The 23,950-nt window shown below is 43.0% G+C and overlaps 1 protein-coding gene across 4 annotated transcripts in view; it reads left to right on the top strand.

Annotated features, from left to right (window-relative positions):
- Positions 1–23,950, top strand: part of MIDEAS (mitotic deacetylase associated SANT domain protein) — a 77,463-nt gene extending 53,513 nt beyond the window's left edge. For 3 of the 4 annotated variants that reach the window (XM_054024989.1, XM_054024992.1, XM_054024990.1), the window contains 12 exons: positions 2,212–3,898; positions 7,374–7,688; positions 9,219–9,564; positions 10,063–10,129; positions 12,969–13,111; positions 14,236–14,339; positions 15,612–15,687; positions 16,711–16,799; positions 20,565–20,714; positions 21,253–21,411; positions 21,834–22,045; positions 23,532–23,950. In XM_054024989.1, coding sequence (XP_053880964.1) covers positions 2,438–3,898; positions 7,374–7,688; positions 9,219–9,564; positions 10,063–10,129; positions 12,969–13,111; positions 14,236–14,339; positions 15,612–15,687; positions 16,711–16,799; positions 20,565–20,714; positions 21,253–21,411; positions 21,834–22,045; positions 23,532–23,739 — 3,330 coding nt within the window. In that variant the 5' untranslated portion in view covers positions 2,212–2,437 and the 3' untranslated portion in view covers positions 23,740–23,950. Of the gene's footprint in view, positions 1–492; positions 563–2,211; positions 3,899–7,373; positions 7,689–9,218; positions 9,565–10,062; positions 10,130–12,968; positions 13,112–14,235; positions 14,340–15,611; positions 15,688–16,710; positions 16,800–20,564; positions 20,715–21,252; positions 21,412–21,833; positions 22,046–23,531 lie in introns of those variants that run through there. The other variant, XM_054024993.1, reaches the window with a different exon arrangement.

Genomic DNA, 23,950 nt, shown 5'->3' with positions numbered 1-23,950 from the left:
ATAAATGATAGTAAATTTAGACCTCATATAGGTAGTCATGAATTCTAATTTAATTTTAACAGGTTTATTTTTAAAAAGGAAATATTTAAATTTAAAATCTGATTTAAATCATTTAAAAATACAGGGTAGATAAGAATCATTTATAAAAATAGTGTGTATAATAATTTAAAAAAAAGAAATACAGTAAAAGCACCATCATATCCCATATGTAGTAGTAATAGCCACACGATAGGTTTTTTTTCGAGCATCTTTCACTGCCTCTCGCATTTTGCCCACTAATCCCATCTTCCCAGGACTACTAGTGCAATTCCAAAACTAAGTTTCAAACAGCTGCCATTTTAAATACTTTAAATTTTTTTTTTTAATGTTTACACCATTAGCCATAACTGTTCTTCTTTTCCCTTCCAAATGCAGAATTTCCTCATCTCTTCCCTGCCTTCCTGTCCATTCCCCACCCCATCAAAAAGTCTTGGACTCGTGAGAGCTAGAAATGGTTGCTATTTCTTATTGGAATGTGAAGATTCCTACTTTTCCAATGGGATTTATGGTACTTCTTGTCCTGGTAGGCCCCAAGGTTTTTTTTTATCTTGGAATCATGGCTTTATTAACTTGCTCTAGATCATTTTAGAGATTATAACATTTTATTAGCATTTTCTCTCCCTCTGAGGTCTGAACAGTTAGATTGTTCGCTGAGAGAGACTGGCTTTGTAGGTGGCTAGATACAAATAGTATTATTATTATTTATTATTTTAAATCGAAAACATTTCAGACATAATTCTTCTGTAAAATGTGACTTACTGGATGAGTCTATGAGAATACTGATGGCATGGCATGATATCTAGGTTTGGGATAGCCTCATTACTTGGGAGCTGGTATTTCTATGTATTTAAATTTAAGATAATAATAAGATTCTTATCCAAGGCTTAAGGTGCACTACTGTCATTAATAGCACACATTTTAAGAGAATGTGCCAGTCCATGAGCGTTCTGGAGTATGTGCCATAGAAGATGGCTTCCTTTATTGTGGCTTTTCATCCTTGATTATGTGTATTCATGTGCTTGAGGGACCTTCTTTTCCTGTTGTACACTGACAGATATTTAGTCTGAAGATCGTTAAAGGTGCCTCCAGACTCTTCATGAACCACTATTCAGTGTGAAATCCCTTAGCAGAAATAGCAACTTCCAACTGCTGCAAAAGACATTGAGAGTACAGCAGGTTGGGCAGGTCCTGCTTGTAGTGAGCTGTTAAGGGATTTGTTGGCTGATAGGCTGCTACAGAAGCAAGATGATTTCTCCACAGTACACCTACTGGCTAGTTCCCTTCCTCTCCCATTGTTGAATGGAGCACCTTTCCTTTATGTTCAGCTGAAGATTTTGGTGTTTTTTTTTTTTTTTTTAAACCATCTCAGAGAGGAAATTTGGGAATCCTGAGATAATTTAAATTGTTTGCCTTTTTTAGTTTTAGCAAGTCATTGTTGTTTTTTCAGGGTTTGAATTAAAAGCAGATCGATCAGCTCACAAGAAAGAAATTAAATAAAAATCAATGGCTTGATGAGAGGAAGGTGGGAATGTTAAACAGAAAAGGCTTCAGAGTGGGCTAAAGCAGTGGTGCCCGATCATCTTACACAGGAGGGCCACATAAACCTAAACGCAATCTTGTGTGGGCCCAACAGATCCTACATATTTTAAAAGTCACCTGTTTTGATTTATATTTTAAGTTCATTTTGTTTCATGTGTATTTAGATAATTTGTTTCTAAGTACAGTATTGTCTATTTATACACTTGGATAAACTAAAATGATGTAAACGTGACGACAAAACACTGATGAATTGGCCGATAGTATATTGTGTTGAAGCAGGACGCGGGCCTTATGAAATGTTGTGGTGGGTCCTGTGCGGCCTGCGTGCCCTAAGTTGGGGCACTCCTGAGCTAAAGTGTTCATTATTGAAATCAGAAGTGCTGTTTGCAACTGCTGTTCTTGTTGTGCAAAAGTACTCTGATATTTTTTATTTCTTTTTGAGTGGGATAAATAAATTATCTTCCTCCACTCCATTCCCCACGGGCAAGATTTTCCTGGTCATGATTTTTTTGGAAGGAGAGACAGGCACACACCTTACTGTTTGCTGATTCTGAGGGTGTATATGCCATCTGATGTCCTATTGCTGTTTTGTGCTCCTTACTGGTGACTCATTGATGCTCATCTCTGTTTCAGGCATTGTGATCAAGTGGACTCCAGCATCCTCTGAACTGCAGAGAAGAAGAGCAGAAAGAAGAAAGGGAAAGGCGCACAGAGGAAAAGGAGGTGGAGGCACTTCCATCTGGACTTGTACGAAACTGGAACTGGATGGGAAAGTGAACTGTTTGGTGTCTTTTCTTCCCCCAGTCTCTGAGATGGGTGGGTTGTAAATCTGTGTGTGTAACTGGGAATAGACTGAACCATGAATCTTCAGGCTCAACAAAAGTCTTCAAACAAGAGGGCTGGAAAACGGATTGCATATTTTAATGAGCAGGATGTAGCTGTGCCATCGAAAGAACTGCAACAGCAGCTGAAGGAAGGACAGTACTATGGACATGGAGGGGAAATACCTGCTTCACAAACTATGGAGCTTTCTAAAGCAGGGGGTTTAACTGGTGCTCCCAACAATGTTGCCTTGATGAACTCTGTTGTTTATACTCAAGATAGGGGGGATTCCATGATGATGTCTCAGCAGCTGGCTGCTGTCAAATGGCAGAACTCACTGATGGGGAACAGGTTGCCTGAGAGGATTGATTCCAGTTGGCAGCCTTCACCTGCGGCATGGAACCATGGTGTGGTCTATGGGGGCAGTCAGAAAGGGGTCCACCACAATGCCAGTGCCCCAAGTTTCTATGGCCATCCTGAAGCTCTGAAAAGAAGCCAGGAAAAAGAAATGGAGGTGCAGCAGCTAGAAATATATGGAGATGCTGCTGTTCAGCAGATGATGGCCCAGAAGCGTCAGCTGGAACAACAAGCACTAATCAGGCAGCAAGCTCAAATGAATTCGTATCACCAGATGCAGAAGCAGCAACAGCAGAATCAGACTCTACCTTTACAGCCTTTCCAGCTTGCGTTCGGTCACCAAGGCCAGAAGCAAGGCCTTCCTGAATTGTTACATGTCTTTCAACAAGCCCCAGCTTCCTCCAACCCAGTCTTTACGACCCAGCAGAAACAACAGTCTCTTCCTCAGCTGCAACTGTTTGAAAACTTCTACCCACAACAGCAGCAACAGGCCACCACGCAAGCCTTCAACCTCCAGCAAGCTGCTTCTATAGCACAGCCCCATGTGGCAGCAACAGCACCCCAGCATCATATGGTGGCCCACCAGTACCAGCAACCGGAGAGGAACCAGGAACTCCTGAAAGCCCTAACAGAGCAAAACCAACAGACTGTGCTACCTCAGACCCAGATACCCTTTCCTAGGAGATCAAGGAGACTCTCCAAGGAAGGCATTTTGCCATCCGCTTCTTCAGGAGAAATATTGGCTTCTAAACCAGTAGAGGAACAAGCTAGCAATCTGTTCCTGCATCACTGGCAACCACAGCAGCAAGGACTCCAGTTTCAGCATGAGACTGAAGCTCTGGGCCACAACAAGGGTAGCTATCCACAGCCCACGAGAACACACCTAGGACAAAAGGAGACCCTGAGTAGTAACGAGTTGAACCAGCCTGACACAGAGAGGCCGGCCACATCCTATAATAGCAGAGATGGGGAGAAGCAAGTGGCAATGACCGAAGAAAGCACTCAGAGAACTAATGACTTTGTGGGGGTGAGAGGTGGTGTGATCCAGAGCACCCGAAGAAAACGGTGTGTTTCTCAAGAGGCCAACCTGCTAACTCTGGCACAAAAGGCTGTTGAGCTGGCTTCTCTTCAAAATGACAAGGTAAGGGATACATCCTGACCAAAACAGCATTTCTAAAATAGCCCCCGTACCATATCACATCCTAAAAATACATCTCTCAGAGAAAAAACGTGAGGGAAGTCAACCTAATCGAAAACCACAAGGAGTCCGGTGGCACCTTAAAGACTAACAGATTTATTTGAGCATAAGCTTTCGTGGGTAAAAAACCCACTTCTTCGGATGTTTTTTTTTTACCCACAAAAGCTTATGCTCAAATAAATCCGTTAGTCTTTAAGGTGTCACCGGACTCCTTTGTTGTTTTTGTGGATACAGACTACTGCAGAGTCCGCTCCGGAATGGTAGCGGGGTGGGGGACGGGACCCGGTTACAGAAACTCTTACATGTATGAGAGTGATCTCCTCAGAGTGCAGTGCGGTTACCTGAGCAGTGTAATTTACTCCACTGGTATTGAATAAAACTCCTAACCTAGGCCCTCAAAATAAAATATAGCTAGCTATTCAAGCTGATCAAGAATTTAGAATAACAGGTGTAAATCTACTTGGCTTGGTTTCTTATGGCTTGTTTCACCTGACCTCTTTCTTAAAATCTGCCTCCCTTGACTAATCCTCACAGTCAAACATGAAGGATGACATCTTTAACAAATCATTTAAAAATATTTAAAAAAAAAATGAAATAAATTTTTAAAATTCCAAATTGAGACAGCCCTGAAGAAATCTGGCTAACCTATAGGGCAAAGGCCTGTAGGAGTCTTTATAGGACTTGTTGGGGAAGACACGCTATCTCTTGGTGAATAAGAGATAAGAGGAATCACTCCATTGCTCCCTCTAGTGTTCCATAGCCATAAGCGGCATAGTATCCTGTCACATGGTGAGATGAGGAAATAGGAGGCCAAGAACTAAGGGGCATAACTGGGAGCTATGTTCTCTTCCAAGCTTGCTTAGACTGGTCTTATAGTGAATCCCTCACATGGGAAGGTAAAAGATCATAATTCAAAATGATCTGGACAAATTGGAGAAATTTGGAGAAATCCTGAGGTAAACAGGATGAAGTTTAATAAAGACAAATGCAAAGTGCTCCACTTAGGAAGGAAAAATCAGTTTCACACATACAGAATGGGAAGAGACTGTCTAGGAAGGAGTACGGCAGAAAGGGATCTAGGGGTTATAGTGGACCACAAGCTAAATATGAGTCAACAGTGTGATGCTGTTGCAAAAAAAGCAAATGTGCTTCTGGGATGTATTAACAGGTGTGTTGTGAGCAAGACACGAGAAGTCATTCTTCCGCTCTACTCTGCGCTGGTTAGGCCTCAACTGGAGTATTGTGTCCAGTTTTGGGCACCGCATTTCAAGAAAGATGTGGAGAAATTGGAGAGGGTCCAGAGAAGAGCAACAAGAATGATTAAAGGTCTTGAGAACATGACCTATGAAGGAAGGCTGAAAGAATTGGGTTTGTTTAGTTTGAAAAAGAGAAGACTGAGAGGGGACATATCAGTTTTCAGGTATCTAAAAGGGTGTCATAAGGAGGAGGGACAAAGCTTGTTCACCTTAGTCTCTAAGGATAGAACAAGAAGCAATGGGCTTAAACTGCAGCAAGGGAGGTTTAGGTTGGACATTAGGAAAAAGTTCCTAACTGTCAGGGTGGTTAAACACTGGAATAAATTGCCTAGGGAGGTTGTGGAATCTCCATCTCTGGAGATATTTAAGAGTAGGTTAGATAAATGTCTATCCAGGATGGTCTAGACAGTATTTGGTCCTGCCATGAGGGCAGGGGACTGGACTTGATTGATCTCTCGAGGTCCCTTCCAGTCCTAGAATCTATGAATCCTTTTCTCTGAAGACTTCATTGCTGAATGGGGTGGAGGTGGTGGGGAACAAAGCATGGATTTCAGGATATAGAACTGTCTTTGCAGTGGTGTATTGGAGAACAGTGACAAGGAAAATAAAAACATTTCCTTTTTGCCATTTTCCCCCCTCCCCTTAATCTCCTGCTTGCTCAGTGGTTGCTTAGCCTATCCACTCTATACAGGGATGTGTAGTTTATTCAGTTTTTGTGAGCAGTCAGAGGAAGTGCACACACGCTGCTAAATCTGTTCCACAGAAGACCAACTAAAACCTTCATCAGTTAGTTAATCGACCTTGTTAACATGATCACCTTTTCCTTGCTGCACCATTCCTATTGAGGAAGTTACTTGTTAGCACGCTTGGTAGAAAACTGGGGAGTAGTTAGCAATGTGAAATATGTACTCTTGCTTATCCATTGCCCTCCCACCCACAATATGCTTATACTTATCCAAATAGAGCTGCATTACACGCAATCTGATCACCAGCATGGTGAGTGCAGTTAGAGAGATCTGGTTGTGTACTTAAGAAAAGGCTTGGGGAGATCAAATAGAATTTGACCGTTGAAACAAGAAATTTCACCTCTGCATATTGCCATGGTTAGCAACTTGAGGATTAAAAGAGAGCAATATTTATGACCGATTCTGTCTGTTCTTCCCAATGAGCAGTGAAAAGGGTTTGATTCCACAGTGGCCCAAATGGAAGGGATTCTGTACACCCCACTCTTCTAGATAATTTTATACATTCAAGATGAGATTTTTCAAAGCTGTCAGTCTGGGGCTAATGAACCTTACATTTTTAAGGGGTTAACTACAGTGGATCAGTGGGTGGATGCATGTGAGAGAGAGAAGGCATATGTTTGTTTGTGGGAGTGTGGTCTGCTCCCCCGCTCTCCTTAGTCCAGTGGTTTTCTGTCCCACAATATAAAATGCTGCTTCCATTGTTGATTCATTTCCACTGATCAGAAAATCTACTGAGCACAAATCCAAAAAGCACCTACCTGATTGTTGTAGCTTATGCAAAGAACATATATAAGAAGGGTAGAAGACCACAGAGCTGATGAAAGAGGTTTATTTATTCATTTATTTATTCAGGTACATTTCCACTGGATAAAGTATAGTACAAAAGTCAGTTTAGTTCTTTGGTCAAGAAATTAAATTATGTGAGTATTCAAAGAAGAGGGAGAACCAGGGAAAGCAGGTATATTACAGTTCAGCAATTTGGATCAAAAGTCAGACACTTGGAACTGCAATATACAGATGTTCCCAAAATAATGAAAATACTTCCCCATGTACTTATGGGGAAGTATCAGGGAAGTTATGTGCAGGGCATAAGTCAATCTGGAAAACAAAATGTAAAACTATGGATGTGGGAATGAAGGATCAAGAGAGTAGTCAATATTGTTTCGAACGCCAGTTGAAATAAATGGGACAACTCTAAAGTAGTTTTGCCAACTTTGGAAGATAGTTCAGATAAAGGATCCTTTTTCCCAGGTATTGTAGTTCTGAGTACTTTCCAGCTAAGAGAATGATATGTTGAGAATACCAGGGAACCCTGAAATAAGAGATTTAGATTGAAAGTGACATATTGTCTGATTAAAAGGTGGGTGATTTAAAACTTTTAAGGTGCATATGGGATTTTTTTCTTCTTGTCTTCAGGAATTGGATACTTCAGAAGAGAAGAAGAATGTGGTGGCTGCAGCACCTTCAGCAGCCAAAAGTGTTTTGGAATTTGCCAGTTCTCCACAAGCCTCCAAGAGACCCCGGGAAGATAGCAGTCTTGTTCCTCTAATCATGCCTGTGTCTGTGCCAGTGAAGAAATTCGACTTGCAAGCTATTGGGAAGGAAAAGGGTGAGGAAGGGAAACTCCAGAGGGTGCTGGCAAATGATCGAGGTCTTTCTGAACGCAAACCCTCTGTGATAGTCACCCGAAGAAGGTCCAATCGCAGCTCCAACATGGAAACCTCAGTCCAGGTATGGTCACGTTAATAGACCTAGGGAGACTGAAGTCTGCTGGATCTATGTGCCCAGCTTCATCCTTTCTGTTGAAACAACTTTTAATTGTGAATGAGTAGTTTGAATCTCCTAAACTTGAAAGGGGCACCTGATCTTTTGGCTGAATTTGATCCAGAGACCATATCTGAGTCCTATATGTAGAGGGTTGGATTTTTTTTATGTGCACCCCTGCCATCTGATGGCTAATCTGTGCCCACAAAAAGTCTTCAGGTTAGAGGAAATGAAGGTAAACAATGTGTCTCTGAGTCAATAATGTGTTTGCTGTTGGAAGCTTGCTCTATTCAAGTGATCTTCCCTTACTTAGAGCATAGCTCTGCTAAATGGCATTTTTACCATTTATGCACAGGTAACTTTGAGTTGTAAAACTATGTGCCTATTTTTGGGTTCTAAGTCCCAAACTGGACCTTTGTTCACCTGGCTACCATGATGTTATAAGAATCCCTTGATGGGGTTCCCTCAATATCTACTTTTTATTTATTTATTTATTTTAATATTGCATCTAGCCAGAAGAGAGAGATTGAGATAAAGGATTATAGTGGATAATTTTGCTGGCTGGAGAGATGACGAATAGGATATAGTTTCTAAGCAGCTGCAGACTTTTGAGAAAAGACCCTTGGATTTTCCTCTGTTCTATCATTCAAAGTGACTCATTCCTCCTCTGACCCTGTGGGGTCATCTGTGTGTGTCAGAGTTCTGTTAAAATCCCATCTTCCCCCTTCATGACCATCTTTCTAAGCCAGCATCAGACTGGATCTCTGTCTGGAGCCTGTAAACGCAACTTTATAATCTACCAGAAGTGTTGTCGCTGAATAATAGTTGCTCCCCCCCCCCCCCCAATTAGGGCTGCATGCAGTGCCTCTTAAGCAGCTCCTATCCTGCAGTGCACTGAGCATGTCATCTCACTGAAATATTTTAAACAATCTGAAGGCATCATTAAAATACAATTTATGTTTAGATCACCATTTCTCAAACTTCATTGCTCCGCGACCCTTTTCTTCTGACAAGAAAAATTACTGCACGATCCCTGTACCCTGTGTTACTCAGAATAGTTAGTATTTTAAATAAAAAAATGCATTACAAGGCCGTATCAACAAAAAGTAGCCACTAAATATTTTAATGCACAATACAATCACAAGACAATCTTTATATCCAGTAGTTAAAAAATAAGTATGCACCTAATGGGAGGGGTGAACTTGCATTGATGAACACAAATCCTTGAAGTGGGGCTCTGTGTGGCTGAGGTAAAGACGGAGGTCCTCTTCAACAACGAGACCTGACCTGTATTTGTTTGTTTGTTTTTTCAGTGCTTCAGCCCACAGTCACCTGCGGAGAGGTGGGCGGGCTGGCTGGGTCTTCAGCTTCCCTTTGCCTGTGGACCTCTGGGCTGGGGCTTTCTGCCCTAATGACCCCATTAAAATGAGATTGTGACCCACACTTTGAGAACCCCTGGTTTAGAAGGTTATATTAAAAAGATTTTTCTTTTTGTAGCATGAAGATGCTGTTCCAAAGGAAGAATCAGAGGGCTTTTCCCGGAAACCAAAGCAGCGCCCAAGACCTGAGCCACTCTTCATACCACCGAAAGCAGGCACCTTCATTGTCCCTCCAGTCTATTCCAACATCACTCCATATCAGAGCCACTTACGCTCACCTGTGCGCCTTGCAGATCACCCTTCAGATAGGAACTTTGAGCCTCCTCCTTACACACCTCCACCGATTCTCAGCCCAGTGAGAGAAGGATCTGGGCTGTATTTCAATGCTATTCTCTCTGCTAGTGGTCTCTCAATTCCACCTCCAATGACCCCTAAAAGTACTCACAGAACTCTGCTGAGATCTAGTAAGTTCCTTTCTTTGTCTTGTTGGGAGTGGGAGGCTGAGTGCCAACATGAAGGAAATTATGGCTCTCTTAGACAGTTATGGATAGCTGGATGTGGAGCTTCCTGTTGGGAGACTCTGGGAAGTGGGATGTAGCAGAAGTGATGCTGCCATATTTGGAGATGTTACACCATTGATCTCCTGCACCCGCTACTAACTTCCTAAAGAAAAGATTTAGTCTTGAAAGAGTTAGTTGTTCTCTCAAGCATGGGATTAGTTTAGCTGAAGTATGAGAAAGAGTTTGCTTTAAGGGATGGGTTACTGTAATGAAAATGGTGGACCAGAATGAAATGGTGGGTGAAAATTCAAAAATCCCTCTTCAGCTTACTGTTCTTTAGCAGTTGAGTGCCTGTTTTGGGTGATGGAAAGTCTGTGGTCCGATGTAGTGTTCACACACTTCCACATCTGGCCCAAACATAAAATTGATGAGTTTTGAGCAAGTCTGTTGCTTGTCTTACAGATAGTTCAGAAGTCACGCCTCCCATCCTTTCAGTAATGGGGGAGGCCACCCCAGTCAGCATTGAACCGTAAGTATCAATACAGTCATACAAAATCCACCTCCTTGCTTGATGGCAAGCATGTATTCCTTACACGGCTTACAGATTTAGGAGGATAAGAAAGTGCCGCAGGGTCCCCTTTTGTTGGTTTATCTTTTAGAAACGTACAAACTCACTCCTATGAGTGTCTTTTTATTAAAAGTGTAGGGTTTTCTTTTTTTAAAATTGAGGCAGAGTAAATCTATTGATGATCCACGCACTAAATATAATTTCTTATGGTCCACTGAACAGTTGCCACAGTGGTAACTATTTTCCATCACTACTGTTCAGTTGCTGGGCTGAATTTGAACTACTGTAGTTAACTAAAGGTGATAGGGTCACTATGTCATTCCGCCATGCATAAACATTATTCTGCATGTTGTATACTTTTTTAAGAGTTAGGAAATATTGCTTCTTAAAGGGAAGGCAAAGCACAGAATGGACAAACATAGTTAATTTTCAGAATGTAACCAGCTTCAGGAACAAATTCATAGGGCTTTTCTTTTCTTTTCTTTTCTTTTCTTTTCTTTTCTTTTCTTTTCTTTTCTTTTCTTTTCTTTTCTTTTCTTTTCAGTAATAGTAACTGAGTTAGCAAAACAAAGGGGAGCCTTTAAACCTAAAAATATAAATTGCATTAATCATTTTCTCCCTACTTTATCTTGCTACTATCTGGTGATTCTAGAACTTATAGCAACTGGTGCTGAAAATGGTTTAACTACTATTGTACATGAGATGGAACCATTTTCAGCACCTTTGCAAATTCCATCCAATATGGGGCTTGGTCTACACTTAAAACTTATATCAGCATAACTATGCTAGTCAGGAGTGTGAAAAAACACACTCCTGACCGTCATAGCTATGCTGATTAAACCACCAGCATAGGCATAGCTGTGGTGACAGAAGTCGACATAGCTATTCAGACAGTGATGTTCCTGTTGGTGTATGCTGTATCAACACTAGGGCATAGGCTCCGTAGTGTAATCAGTAGAATTGTGCCAGCAAAGTATGTGATCCTTCATTGGAATTTGTGAAACTTTATCTTTGGAGGTTTCAGGTTGCAGTCAGATCCATCATTTTGCTTAAGCTTTTATGGCCAAAAATTTCTTGCACTTTTGTTTTAAGCGGAACAAGCATTGGAGAGGTCAGGTTGAAGACTAAAAGTAATGGTTATTTTCTGTGCCTACTTGTAAAATGTTTGGCATCATAGGGTATTGTGGTGTGGGCCCTCTGGTTCAGTTAGGTCCATATCTGCAAATCATGCCTCTGAAAGGTAGATTTGACTTTTTCATTGTGGGTATGTAGTGACTTGTTTTTTTCCAGCAATATTACCCATTGAGGGTGTTCTTGATGCTTTTTCGTTCTCCTGGGCCCCCAAACTTTTTTTTTCTTTTTTCTAATCTGTTCTTGGCCTGATGTAGTCCCCTTTTAAAACTGATCAGATTATCTAAGTATATCAAAATTGCAGTTTAACATTTTCATGGTTTCGTATAAGGTAACTTGTCACACTTAACATTTATCTTCTGTATCAATGTCTTCATGAGTTCCCTTTCCGGTGCTAATTCCACTTACCTGCTTTACCCCTCCTCATGACCTGCATGGCTTGATAGAGCAGGTAATGGGGACAATTCCATTTCAAGGAGTGGGATGCAAGGATCTACCTTGCAATCTCTCTTGGGGCCCCAATTCTGCAAAAACACACATGCTTAACTTTTCTATTTGGCCCAGTCGTGTTTACAATCATGAGAAGTTCCACTGAAGTTAAGCTAGTATGTGCATAAGTGTTTACAGGCTCAGGGCACTGGGCATTATCAATAACTGTTGCAAGTAGTAATGTAATTGGTCTTTAGACTAACAGAGCGTTATTCATCCCATCTCTGAAATAAATTCTTTTGCAGCATAATAGCTTTTCTTGGAAACAGACTTCTTGAGCACTGTAACCGCCTGTGCTGTGACATTCAGCCTCACCTCACCTCCCTGCAGATGGCAGATCTGTGTATGCCTGATAATGTGATTCTAATTCTAAATCCTTTCTTGGAACTAATTTTAAAAAAATGGAGGAAAAGATGACAGGAGTCATTTTTATTCTGTAGAAAAGATATTTTTAGTGTGATCTACTAATTTTTATATTTGGGTCTGCCAGCACGTGACCATAGTTCATACTTATCCTATACTTTGTTTTGAGTTGCCTGTTTGTGGTTCAGTTGCTCACTCTATCTCAGCATCTGTTAATGCTGCTCAGTAAGTCAAATGATGGCAGAGATATGAAGTAGAAAAGAGGGTAGTCAAAGGTTGTGCTCATATTTGGACTCATGAAATAGTACAGTGTGTAGTTGTGCTCAGTGGGGCTGGTTGTGGATTTTCTTCTCCTTTCCTCCTGTAATCAAATCTCTCTGTTGATTTCAAGTCTGGGTAGCACCGCTTCTGTCCTGTACATTGGTCAGCTAGGAGAACCAATGGAAAACTACTAGAACCTAATACACTGCTTGAATGGTCTTGATTTGTATTAGAGCTGGGTGCTTTGTAAGTAATCAGACCTCAGATTAGAGACTGAGTTGAAGTTCAGCAGTTCTAAGGGACCCTCTCGTTAAATAGAACAACATAATTAATAAAACAACACTAGAAATTGGTGATAGGGCACAGAGCCTTTCGCCTCTAGATCACAGTCTTAGGTCTGACTCAAGTAGTACTAGTTACTGAATGTTGTTCTTGCCTTATGGCTATCACGTGGCCTATGTTTTAATCTCTTTGGGATCGATTGTGTTTTTAGAAGATAGGTGCCTTCTAGATATTGTGAGGTGGTCATTGTCATTATTTGTTCTCCATTTCCCAGGCGAATCAACGTGGGATCCCGGTTTCAAGCAGAAATCCCTGTGCTCCAAGACAGATCTTTGGCATCAGCTGACAAGCATAAGGCGGACGTGGTGTGGCAGCCATGGGGGGACCTGGAAATCAACCAAACTACTCAAGAGAATGGTAAGGATCTGGAGAGATTGGTAAATGGACCCCAAACAAAAAGTAGCAGCTTTGGTAGGGTAGCTTGTCCTCTACCTTTAGGCTCCATTTTAAATAACTTCACACTACTGATCAAGTGTCAAGTTTCACTGAGTGTTGTTGAAAACTTCTTGTGGAAAATTATGGAGACCAAGGATTCATAGACCTGAAAGGGCAGAAGGGACAAATTAGATCATTGGCTGAGTGAAGCAAGGCATTACATTCAACTCTGTGTTTGCAGTGTTGCTGTAGCTGTGTTGGTCCCAGGATATGAGAGAGAAAAGGTGGATGAGGTAATATCTTTTATTGGACCAACTTCTGTTGGTGGAAGGTATGAGCTTTTGAGCAACGGCGAGCTCTTCAGGTCTGGGGAAGGAAGCAGAATATCTCAGGGCTCATCTACTCTTAAAATGCTGCAGCGATGCAGTTGCACTGCCTACACTGACAGGAGGGGTTCTCTCCCCTCGGTGCAAATAATCCATCTCCCAGAGAGGCAGTAGCTAGGTCGTGGGGAGAATTCTCTCTACAGCGGGGGTTTAGGCCTGTTTAATTGTATCACACAAGGGTGTAAAAAGAACAGGAGTACTTGTGGCACCTTAGAGACTAACAAATTTATTAGAGCATAAGCTTTCGTGGACTACAGCCCACTTCTTCGGATGCATATAGAATGGAACATATATTGAGGAGCTATATATACACACATACAGAGAGCATAAACAGGTGGGAGTTGTCTTACCAACTCTGAGAGGCCAATTAATTAAGAGAAAAAAAACTTTTGAAGTGATAATCAAGCTAGCCCAGTACAGACAGTTTGATAATAAGTGTGAGAATACTTACAAGGGGAGATAGAGTCAATGTTTGTAATGGCTCAGCCATTCCCAGTCCTTATTCAAACCGGAGTTGATTGTGTCTAGTTTGCATATCAATTCTAGCTCAGCAGTCTCTCTTTGGAGTCTGTTTTTGAAGTTTTTCTGTTGTAATATAGCCACCCGCAGGTCTGTCACTGAATGACCAGACAGGTTAAAGTTTTTTTTTTTCCTCTTAATCTTAATTGCTTCTTCCACCCCATTTCTTTTTTTGGTTTGATGGCACTTTCCTGGTAATAGTGGAAAATCTGCTAACTGCTGCCTGTTCAAGTATTTTTCCTGGGGCTGGTACCAATCAGGAGCTGGCGCTGCACGTCTTGCATGAAGCAAAGGGAAACATTCTGGTGAGTCCTCTTCAATCTTCTGTCTATCTTTTGAGATTGTGGGAAGAGACCTTAATGATCACTATAATCAAGGACTGATTGCACAAGCAAGAAGCTTATTTGAAAGAAGGAAGCTTGCAAAGCACTACACAGTTCTGCCAATACATCTGAATCCTAATGCTCATCACCTCTTCCTGTCGCTATTCCGAACGTGGCCCCGCACAGCTCTGCTGATGCACCTCTATTTTGACCTGCACCATCCTCGCTATTTCAGTCTTTGGCCTCTCCTAAGCAGAGACTGCTAAAAATGTCAAACTGCATCAGACTGTATGTGGTTTCTGTTTTTAGCTTGCAGGGATCAAGTGGCTGAAATTGCTAAACTAAATTCACTTGCCATCTAAATTGGAAGCCAAGTCTCATTCGAGGGAACATTGTCTACTGGTTTTACAGCATGGGACTGGGAGTTAGGACTCCCAGGTTCAATTCTTGCATTTGTCACTGACTCTCTTTGTGACCTTAGGCAAGTCACGTAACCTCTCTTTGTCTATCTGTGAAATGGATATGCTTATCAACCTTGCAGCAGTTTGTAACCATTTATGTTTATAAAACACTGATTTCTTTGGTAAATGCTGTAAAATTGCAAAGTGTAGCTGTTTAGTGCACCAGCCTTTCATAATCCTCTCTAACTTCAGAACAAATTGTAGCTATAGTTTTAAGTGCAAATAAAAAGTGACTACAATTGAGTGGCTTTATAGTCTCTGAGATAAATTTCTTCTGCTGAAGTGATCCTTCCATTTTATTTTGGAATATTGTTTACTCAAGTGAACTGAGATTTCTAAACCCATTTCACTGGTGTCCTGAATCTGCAAAGGAGTGTGGCCAGTGGGAACTGGCTTTGTAAGAGACCACATGCTACATGGGATCATCACTACATAAGAAAATACTTCTATAAGGCCTTTCATCTGTGGGAATAATAATCATGTCTCTCAACACCTTTTATGAGCTAGAGTAGGTGAGTAGTATTTTACCCAATGTAGAGATGGAAAAGTGGAGGCATGGAGAGGTGAGGTCACTTGTCCAAGGTACCAGAGAGTCAAGATTGGAATGCTGGTGTCTTGACTCACATGTCGCTGTTCCAAATGCTAGAGCATAGGGTGGGAAAGAGAGCTTTTAATACAATTGACCTGCTGGTAGAGTATGATACTAAGGGGATTGCCTGATGTTCTTTGTTGTAATACCTGTATAAGTTAGTGTCCTATATGAAGCTAATTCTGTTGTTGTACTGTCTCTTAGGCTACTTTGACCAAATTGCTGCTGAAGAGGCCAATGAGATCGCCACACCACCCACTGGCAGACTATCACTACACAGGTATGCTGAGGGGAACTCATCGCGGCTGCCTCTGCTTCCTTTGTAGCTGGCAGCCCTAGCTGCAGATAGGGATTTTTTCACCCTTTTGCACAGCAGGTGATGGTGGTTGTTGCTGCTCTTTTAATATTGATACAGTGTCATACTTTTTTTTTTTTTTTTTCAGGAAGCTTTATAGGAATCAGACATCGTCCCTTGCCTGGATGAGTGCAGTGGTGAATTGCAGGGATTCTTGCCTGCAGCTGTCATGACACTTAGGATTTGCTAGTGTGCTGCACACACCACAAGGCCGTTAGTCACTGGGCCACTTTTTTGTATACCCAGGCTTGTCAAGGGACTAGATGTCTTCACAGAGAGCGATCACAGAAGGGAGGCTTATGGGTGATGGAAGGACTGTCCAAATCTCAGAACTGCAACCTCTGTGGCATGAATTCCTAGCAGGGAATTGAGAGAGAGTATTAGTGGGAGAATTTCCAGTCGCTAGTAACCTATGCTGCTTACAGTAGGATGTTCGAGAGTACAGAGACTAGCAGGTTATTGCATCTAATTGTTTCCTCTATGGAAGCAAAACTGCAGTGTCTGATGCAGCTGTGTCTGTCTGTCCCCTCACTCAATATATAACCAATTGCAAGATAGTATCTTTCGTGACCAAGGATGGCCCTAGGTAACCCTGGGAGACCTTGGTCTGGTGAGGGTAGAGAGAAGCTCAATAGCTCCATCTCTAGCGCACAAAAATTACACGTCTGTTCACATTACAAGTACAACAGCTCTTTGACACTACCCGAGTACTTTCCACTGTGGCTGTGTGGATAAAGAAAGAATGTGGGAGAGCTAAGGGACATTCTGGATTGTGTGTTTTCTTGTTGGAGGTGAAAAAGTGTTTATTGTACTAAGACTACTTCAGATGTGTCATGAACTGCATATCGTTTGGGCTGGTTTTATTTAAAGAAAACCTAAAGAAAAAACAACTAGAAGACTAAAAGCTTGAAATGAAATAGGTTTCAGTTTAAACTTCTTTACTTATAGGATCAGACAGGTGGAAAGTTGATGAGAAGAAACTTTTCAACAAAGGCATTGCAATCTACAAGAAAGACTTTTTCCTGGTCCAGAAACTTGTAAGTTACTCTGCCAATTACTTAATGCACTGTGGAAGGGTTGACCTGAGCTGATGCAGTTGGTGCTGACAGTGACACCATCAACACAAAATATACTGCATTCCCTCTTGGGTGCTGTGGGTTTTTGTTTTTTCTTCCCTCCTCCTCTTTTCTCCCCCCCCCCCCCCCCCCAAATTCCTTGGAGTGATTAAACTTAAAAAAAAAAAATTGAAAATATAGTGCTACTTATTGATCCCACCCCCAATTTATCAATCCAATCTCCCTCATTTAGCCCAGGGCACAGATCAATTACACAGAATATATTTATAAAATGATGGTAGTGCTCCAGTAACACTCAAGTAGCCCAGTTACAAAACTGAATGGGAAAAATTCCTATTGTGGTAAAATGGCCCATAGATTACTCCTGACAAAATTCTGTGCCCCTGCAGGGGTGCAGAATTAATATGGCCTCCTGTACAGAAAAATGCCAAAGAAATCTGCAGGGGGACATGCGCCTCTTTCCCTGGTAGTCCAGGCAGTGAGTCAGTTCCAATGTGCCTGGCCCTGGAGCAGCCTCAGAGACGCAAATCACTGCAGGGGGAGAGAGGTCGGGCGGGCGTGCCTGCGGGGGAGACGATCACCATCACGGGGAGGGGTCGGGCGGGCGTGCCTGCGGGGGAGACGATCACCATCACGGGGAGGGGTCGGGCGGGCGTGCCTGCGGGGGAGACGATCACCATCACGGGGAGGGGCTGGGCGGGCGTGCCTGCGGGGGAGACGATCACCATCACGGGGAGGGGCTGGGCGGGCGTGCCTGCTTGCCAACAAGCGAGAGAGACTCTGTCCCTCTTGCTTGCTACTGTGGCTCGCCAGGGGTGTGGAGGGATAGGTCTTTTTATTATGCAGGAAGAAGGCTCTTTCCTGCAGGCAGAAATGTAGCAGCCTGCCTGTGTAGTAACATTGTTAATATTCCTGTTGTTCCTTAACTGTTCCCGTTCTCAGTCAATTCCCCTAGGAGCCTAAAACCTGTGAAAGGTTTAGGTTCCTACATTGCCAGTATGATGTAAAGGATCCTTATGATAAATGACAGTAAGGGAATCAGCTAGGAAGATCTATGTGCTTTCTCACTTTTTTTCCTGTGCCAAAGTGGCACAATGGGGTTAGATTACAGCTCAGGATTTATTTTACTTTCCCATTTAAAAAAAAAAAAAAAAAAAAAGGTTTGAGGGCAAATAAAAAGTTTACCAAGCAGTCAATAAAAAGTCAGGACAATCAGAAGCAAGCACTTCCCAAAGTACCCAGCCAGGTCCAGGACAATGATTAGTATTGTCTGACTTTTATCTGTGGAAGTCTCTGAGCAATTTAAAATGACATTCTACTTTTTTGCTGTTTGGCGTTCTGTAATGTAATGAAAATCCGGGATTATAACTAGAATGCAGGGTATTAGTTACGAAGTGTTTGTAACTCAACTTTCATGTGTTTAGGAAATGCTGAATAGTTATTGTGACTTTTTTTTTCTGCATTGTAGTTCAAATAAATTACCAAAACAAGTGAAACTGATGTGATTATATTGCATTATTTTGATAAATAAAATATGCAGAATTTTTTGGTGCAGAATCCCCACAGGAATAATAATAAATGGATTTGTGATTGGTGAAATATCTAGTAGTTTTACTTCCAGTGATCTATAAAAATTAGAGATAGTAAAAATGTCCTTTTAGTACATGCCTCCTCTCCATTTTAACCCATCATGAAGATGTTTTCATTGGAGGGAAAGCTACAGAAAAAAAGAAAGTCAGGAGTAGTTTTCAAATTTCTCATGAATAAATAACAAATATGCAAAACTTTGTATTAACTTGTGAAAGCCTAGGCATTAACAAAAGCTGATACTCTGCCTCCAAACTCTCAAATACGTCACAGATAGAAAATGTCTAATCGTTCCTGGGTCTGCTGATAATCATGTGTTTCCAGATGGGTACAGAAATAAAAAGCTCTGCAAGCCTTCCTCCCTATCTGTTAGACTTGCTTTCCGGTTGTTCCTTAGCTAATATGCTGTTGGAAACGAAATACCTCCCAGGAAGCTGCAAGTCTGCTCTGAGGCCTGACAATTCAATTGCGATGTTGTAGATACCCTTAGGGAGCACCCATTTATCTTTGTATGTCTACATTGCAGCTGGTTGCGAGCCTCCCAACCTGGGTAGACAGACGCTCACTTCCAGGGCTTGAGCTTAATTAGCTCAAAATAGCAGTCTGGACATTTCAGTTCAGTCTGCAGCTCGGACTTTTAAGTCTAGGGGAACGCATGAGCGTGAGAGCCCAAGCTCCAGCCACAACATCCACACAGTGTGTGTCCACTCATGCTGAGAGAGACTCTTACCTGCAGTGTAGGCATATCCTCGGGCTTGTCTACACATAAACCCCTACAGTGGCACTGCTCCAGCTACACTGCTGTAGCGCTTCAATGAAGACACTACCTGTGTTGATCAGAGGGGTTCTCCTATCTGCATAGGGACTCCACTTCCCTGAGAGGCGATAGGTAGGTCGACAGGAGAATTCTCCCGTCAACTTAATGCCGTCTAAACCAGGGGTTAGGTTGGTTTAACTATGGGTATGTCTACACTATGAAATTAGGTCGAATTTATAGAAGCCGGTTTTATAGAAATCGGTTGTATACAGCCGATTGGGTGTGTCACTCGCAGGGCCAGATTAACTCTTCTGTGCCCCGGGCCTATTGGACTTTGTGGGTATTTTTCCTGGGAGGGAGTTTGGTGCATAAGGGGGCTGGGGCAGGGGACTGGGGTACAAGAGGGGGTGTGGGGTCTGGGAAGCAGTTTGGGTGCAGAAGGGGATTCTGATCTGGGGCAGGGGGTTGAAGGTGGAGGAGGGGGTCCAAAGTGCAGGCTCCAGCCAGGAGGCATTTACTACAGGCAGCTCCCAGGCTGCAGTGCAGCGGGGCTCAGGCAGGCTGCCTACATGCTATGGCCCCACGCTGCTCCCGGAAGCAGCTGCGGGGAGGGGGACAGCATGTCTCTGTGCACTGCCTGCTCCCACAAGTAACCGTAGCTCCCATTGGCCGCTCCCATTGGGAGCTGCAGGGATGGTGCTGAGGGCGGGGGCAGCATGCGGAGCTGCCTTCCCCCCCCACACACACACACCAGGGGTCACAGAGACGTGCTAGCAGCCAGCCGCTTGTGGGAGCAGCCTGTGGCCAGAGCATGCAGGCATCCTGCCTGAGCCACCCCGCTGTGCTGTGGGACTTTTAGCAGCCTGGATTTGGAGATCGCAGCCTGTGATTTATTTTTGCGGAGCCCCCCTTGAGCCAGGGTTCTGGGCGGCAGTCTCTAAAGCCCCTGCCTTAATCTGGCCCTGGTCACTCGGGTGTAGGTTTTTCAACCCCCAGAGAGACATAATTATATCAACCTAATTTCCTAGTGTAGACCAGGTCTCAGTGCCAGTTCTGTCATCCTTGTGTTGACTAGTACCGTATTGTGCAAGTAGCCCCATTGAAATTTGTGGATTATTCAGTCTAAAGTGCTGCTCAGTGTGAGTAAAGGTGCCAGAATCTAGCCCTAAGTAATTCCAGTGGAGGCCAAAGAAAAGATTCGTTGGAAATGTAACACAGTGTAAAGAACTTAAAACAATTTTCATATAATAGAAAGATTTTGTTGGAAAAGAAAATTACAATGTAAAGTGACTTGTAATTACACCTTTAATGAGTATTAATACACCTTTTAAAGGGAGTTTTCCTTTTTCCCCCCCTTTTTTTAATTTTTTTTTAAACACCAGATAAAAACCAAGACGGTGGCCCAGTGTGTAGAGTTTTACTACACATACAAAAAACAAGTGAAAATTGGTCGGAATGGGACCTTAATCTTCGGGGACATTGATGCCACTAATGAGAAGTCTATGAAAGATGAAGCTGAGGTTGATATCAAGGTAACCACCCAACCCCCTTGCCTGCTTTTGGCTTCGGTGCCAAATGCAAACTTCATAGACTGAATCACAGTTCACTCTTTATAATTTTACTGATGCTACATATATACAAGAAATAATAAATATTGTCCTAACTGTTGCATAGATTCCTTAAGTAATTGTCTGATTAGAAACGCTTGTGATTCAAAGGCCATGTCTACACTGCCACTTATATCGGCAAAACTTTTGTCACTCAGGGGTATAGAAAAAAACACCCCCTTGAACAACATAAGTTTTACCAGCGTAAGTGCTGGTGTGCACAGCGCTCTGTCAGTGAGAGATGCTCTCCTGCCGACATGGCTATCGCTGCTCGTTGAGCTGGTTTTATTGTGTCGACAGGAGCGCTCTCTCCAGTCAGCATAATGCAGCTACATGAGCGCTCTTACAGTTCATTAGGCTCAGCCTCCTATCCTTTTTCACATAATTACCTCGACCTGCCATAGAGCTGAAGCTCGAAGAAGAAAATACTAACTGTGTCTCTTTATCGTTTCTTCTTGTCAAGAGTTCGCATAGGTTTGCACGTGTTCTTCCTCCCAGAAAGGAGAATTACAATGAGGAACATACGCACGTGGAGGAAGTGTCTGAGAAGGAGGAAGAGTTGGATGATAGGAAGAGCACAGTGCCTCCCAAGGCCACGCAGACACTACAAGCCAATGAAGTGGTCAGTGTTGCACTGAACTGCATGTGCTTCCCCCCACCAGTCCTTTCTACACCCCCGGTTAACAGTTTGGAAAATGTTGAATAAAGATAGACAGTTCCAGACAAAGTATCTTCAGCTTTAACTTTTCCTGGTGGAAGGAGCTTGAACTGGAATAACTCTGAGTATTACCAGCATCCAGATGGTGTTCTATATGACTTGATGGGCAGGGAGAGGTGGTGACTAAGAATGTGATGAAATCCTATGCAATGCCCTGGGACTGGTGCTCAGAGAGGAGGATGAGTGGCGCTAGAAATATCAGAGAGAGTTTCTCATTAGGGATCGCTTGGATTGGAATACTGTGGGGTCAGAGTTCAGCCAGCAGCCTTTATTCCAGAGATGCCTCTTTTTCAGTTTGCTTTAACAACTGTCTCTTTTCCATGTAGGTCAATGAGATCCTTATTTCAAGAACCGAGGAGTCTAATGCCCCAGGGGAAGCCAGCAGTAGGACTGTAAGGAAGCCTAAGGAGGCAGCAGTGAAGCCTCAAAAGACTCCTCCCCCAGTACAGAGGAGGAGACGGAAACCAAAGCCAAAACCAGACACACCCAGTAAAGCTCAGAACCAAGAGAACACGTTTCCATGTAAAAAATGTGGCAGGTAAGAGTAAATGCATTGACAATGACAATCACAGGAACGTTGTACTAAAGGAACATTAGCTTGAGAAGCAGTTTTTGTGGAGATGTACAATAAATTGTTGGAAATGGAGGCAATAATATGAACAGCTTACCACCACTGGTGCTCTGTCTTTCAGATTAGATCTTAAAAACAGTTGGTCCTTAATGACTCAAGGTTGTCAAAGGTCCCATAGTATTTTCATAATCATGGGCATATTAACCCAAGTGCCCTGAACAGATTACAACTTGGATGATCACATTCTGCGCTTCCTCTTCCCCCCCCCCCCCCCCCCAAATGTATGCTTTAATGTTGCTGTGTGCTGTTAAACGGCTGCACGTCCCATCTCAGCAGTGTTTACATTTCACTGGTGTGTGGAGAGATTCCTGTATAGCAGAAAAAGCACTTCAAGAACTTGTCAGATGACTAATACTATAGGCATGTAGCACATTATCATTACGATAGCAGCAAGTGCCAGGTAAGGGGTGAACAAATGGTTTGATTAAATTTACACAGGTCTCTTGTGCGTATTGTATGTATATTACTTTCCCTCCGTGACTCCAGCCAAGAAAGTTCAGTTTGCTGCCTAAATTGCTTAATCCCAAAGAATAACGAGTCTCATAATACCAGGAGTTCCTCACCATTTTAAATACAGAAGCAGGATTGGGAGGAGATGAGGAGAACCAGAAGGAATGACATCTTTATCTAATTCAGTCATCAGTGGTGGTGACAGGTTTCCACGGTGTGGGGGTCACTTAGCTGGCACTGGCAGGATACCTCTCCACTAGGCCCTGAAGTAGCACAGCTTTGAGAAGTGTCACTGTTGTCTCTCTAGCCTGGACGCTCACAGGAGGAGACTCTTAATGGTGTTCAAGTCTATTTGGTGCCACTAAAATTGAGAAATTATTGCAGGGGAGAAGAGGATAGAGAGAGAATGGAAACCACAAAGGGCAAAAGGCAAAAAACATTGACCCTGGGGGGAGAAGTGCAAAAAAGAGAGCACTGGTCATTGTTTGTCTGCTTGCTGGCTTATTTATTTGTATTACAGTTGTGCCTAATAAACTGGGGGCCATTATTGCTCAGCAGTGTACAGATCCATAGTGAGAGGCAGAGCCTGCCTCCAAGAGCTTAGCATCTAAATGGACATGACCGATAAAGGGTGGGAGGGAAAATCAAGGCCTAGAGAGGTGAAATGACTGGTCCAAGGTCATACAACACATTGTCTGCCAAAAACAGAACCTAGGTCTCCTGAGTCCTAAGTTAGTGCCCCATCTACTGCACCACACCGCTGCGTACGGAATGGGAGTGAGAGCAGTCATAGTTGTGGTAGTTCCGTGTTGGTGGTGATACAGGGTCCTTCTCTGTAGTCTATAGACTTCAAACCAGAGATGCGACAGCCCCTTTGGCAAGGGAGGGAAGAGGAGGTACGGAGAGACTGAGCAAACAGGTACATGTGTGTGTTCTTCCTCAGGGTCTTCTACAAGGTGAAAAGCCGCAGTGCTCACATGAAGAGCCATGCGGAACAGGAGAAGAAGGCAGCAGCATTGAAACAGCGAGAGAAAGAGGAGGAAGCGGCGGCGGCGGCAGCAGCAGCGCAGCGGGAGGAGAGCAGTGACGAGGGGAGCAGCAGCAGTGACAGCAGTGGCAGTGGCAGCTCGGATGAGGATGGGGAGATTTAGCCATAGCCCTGGGGAAGTCGAGGGAGTAGCAAGGCTGGACCCCACCTCTCTCTCAGTGTGTTTGCCTCCATTCCTGCACTTTCCTTATCTGGACTGAGTTATACTAGGCTTCTGTCCATTGCTGCCATTTCCTCATCCCACATTCTGCACCTCACCCTGTCAGTATAGACTGAGCCAAATCAGTGGATAAAGAGATTTGTGTGAACTTGGA

This window comes from Malaclemys terrapin, chromosome 4 (assembly GCF_027887155.1).
Source record: "Malaclemys terrapin pileata isolate rMalTer1 chromosome 4, rMalTer1.hap1, whole genome shotgun sequence".
NCBI classification, from domain to species: Eukaryota; Metazoa; Chordata; order Testudines; family Emydidae; genus Malaclemys; species Malaclemys terrapin.
The sequence above is the reverse complement of the archived record's forward strand: the minus strand, read 5'-3'. Positions and strand labels throughout refer to the sequence as shown.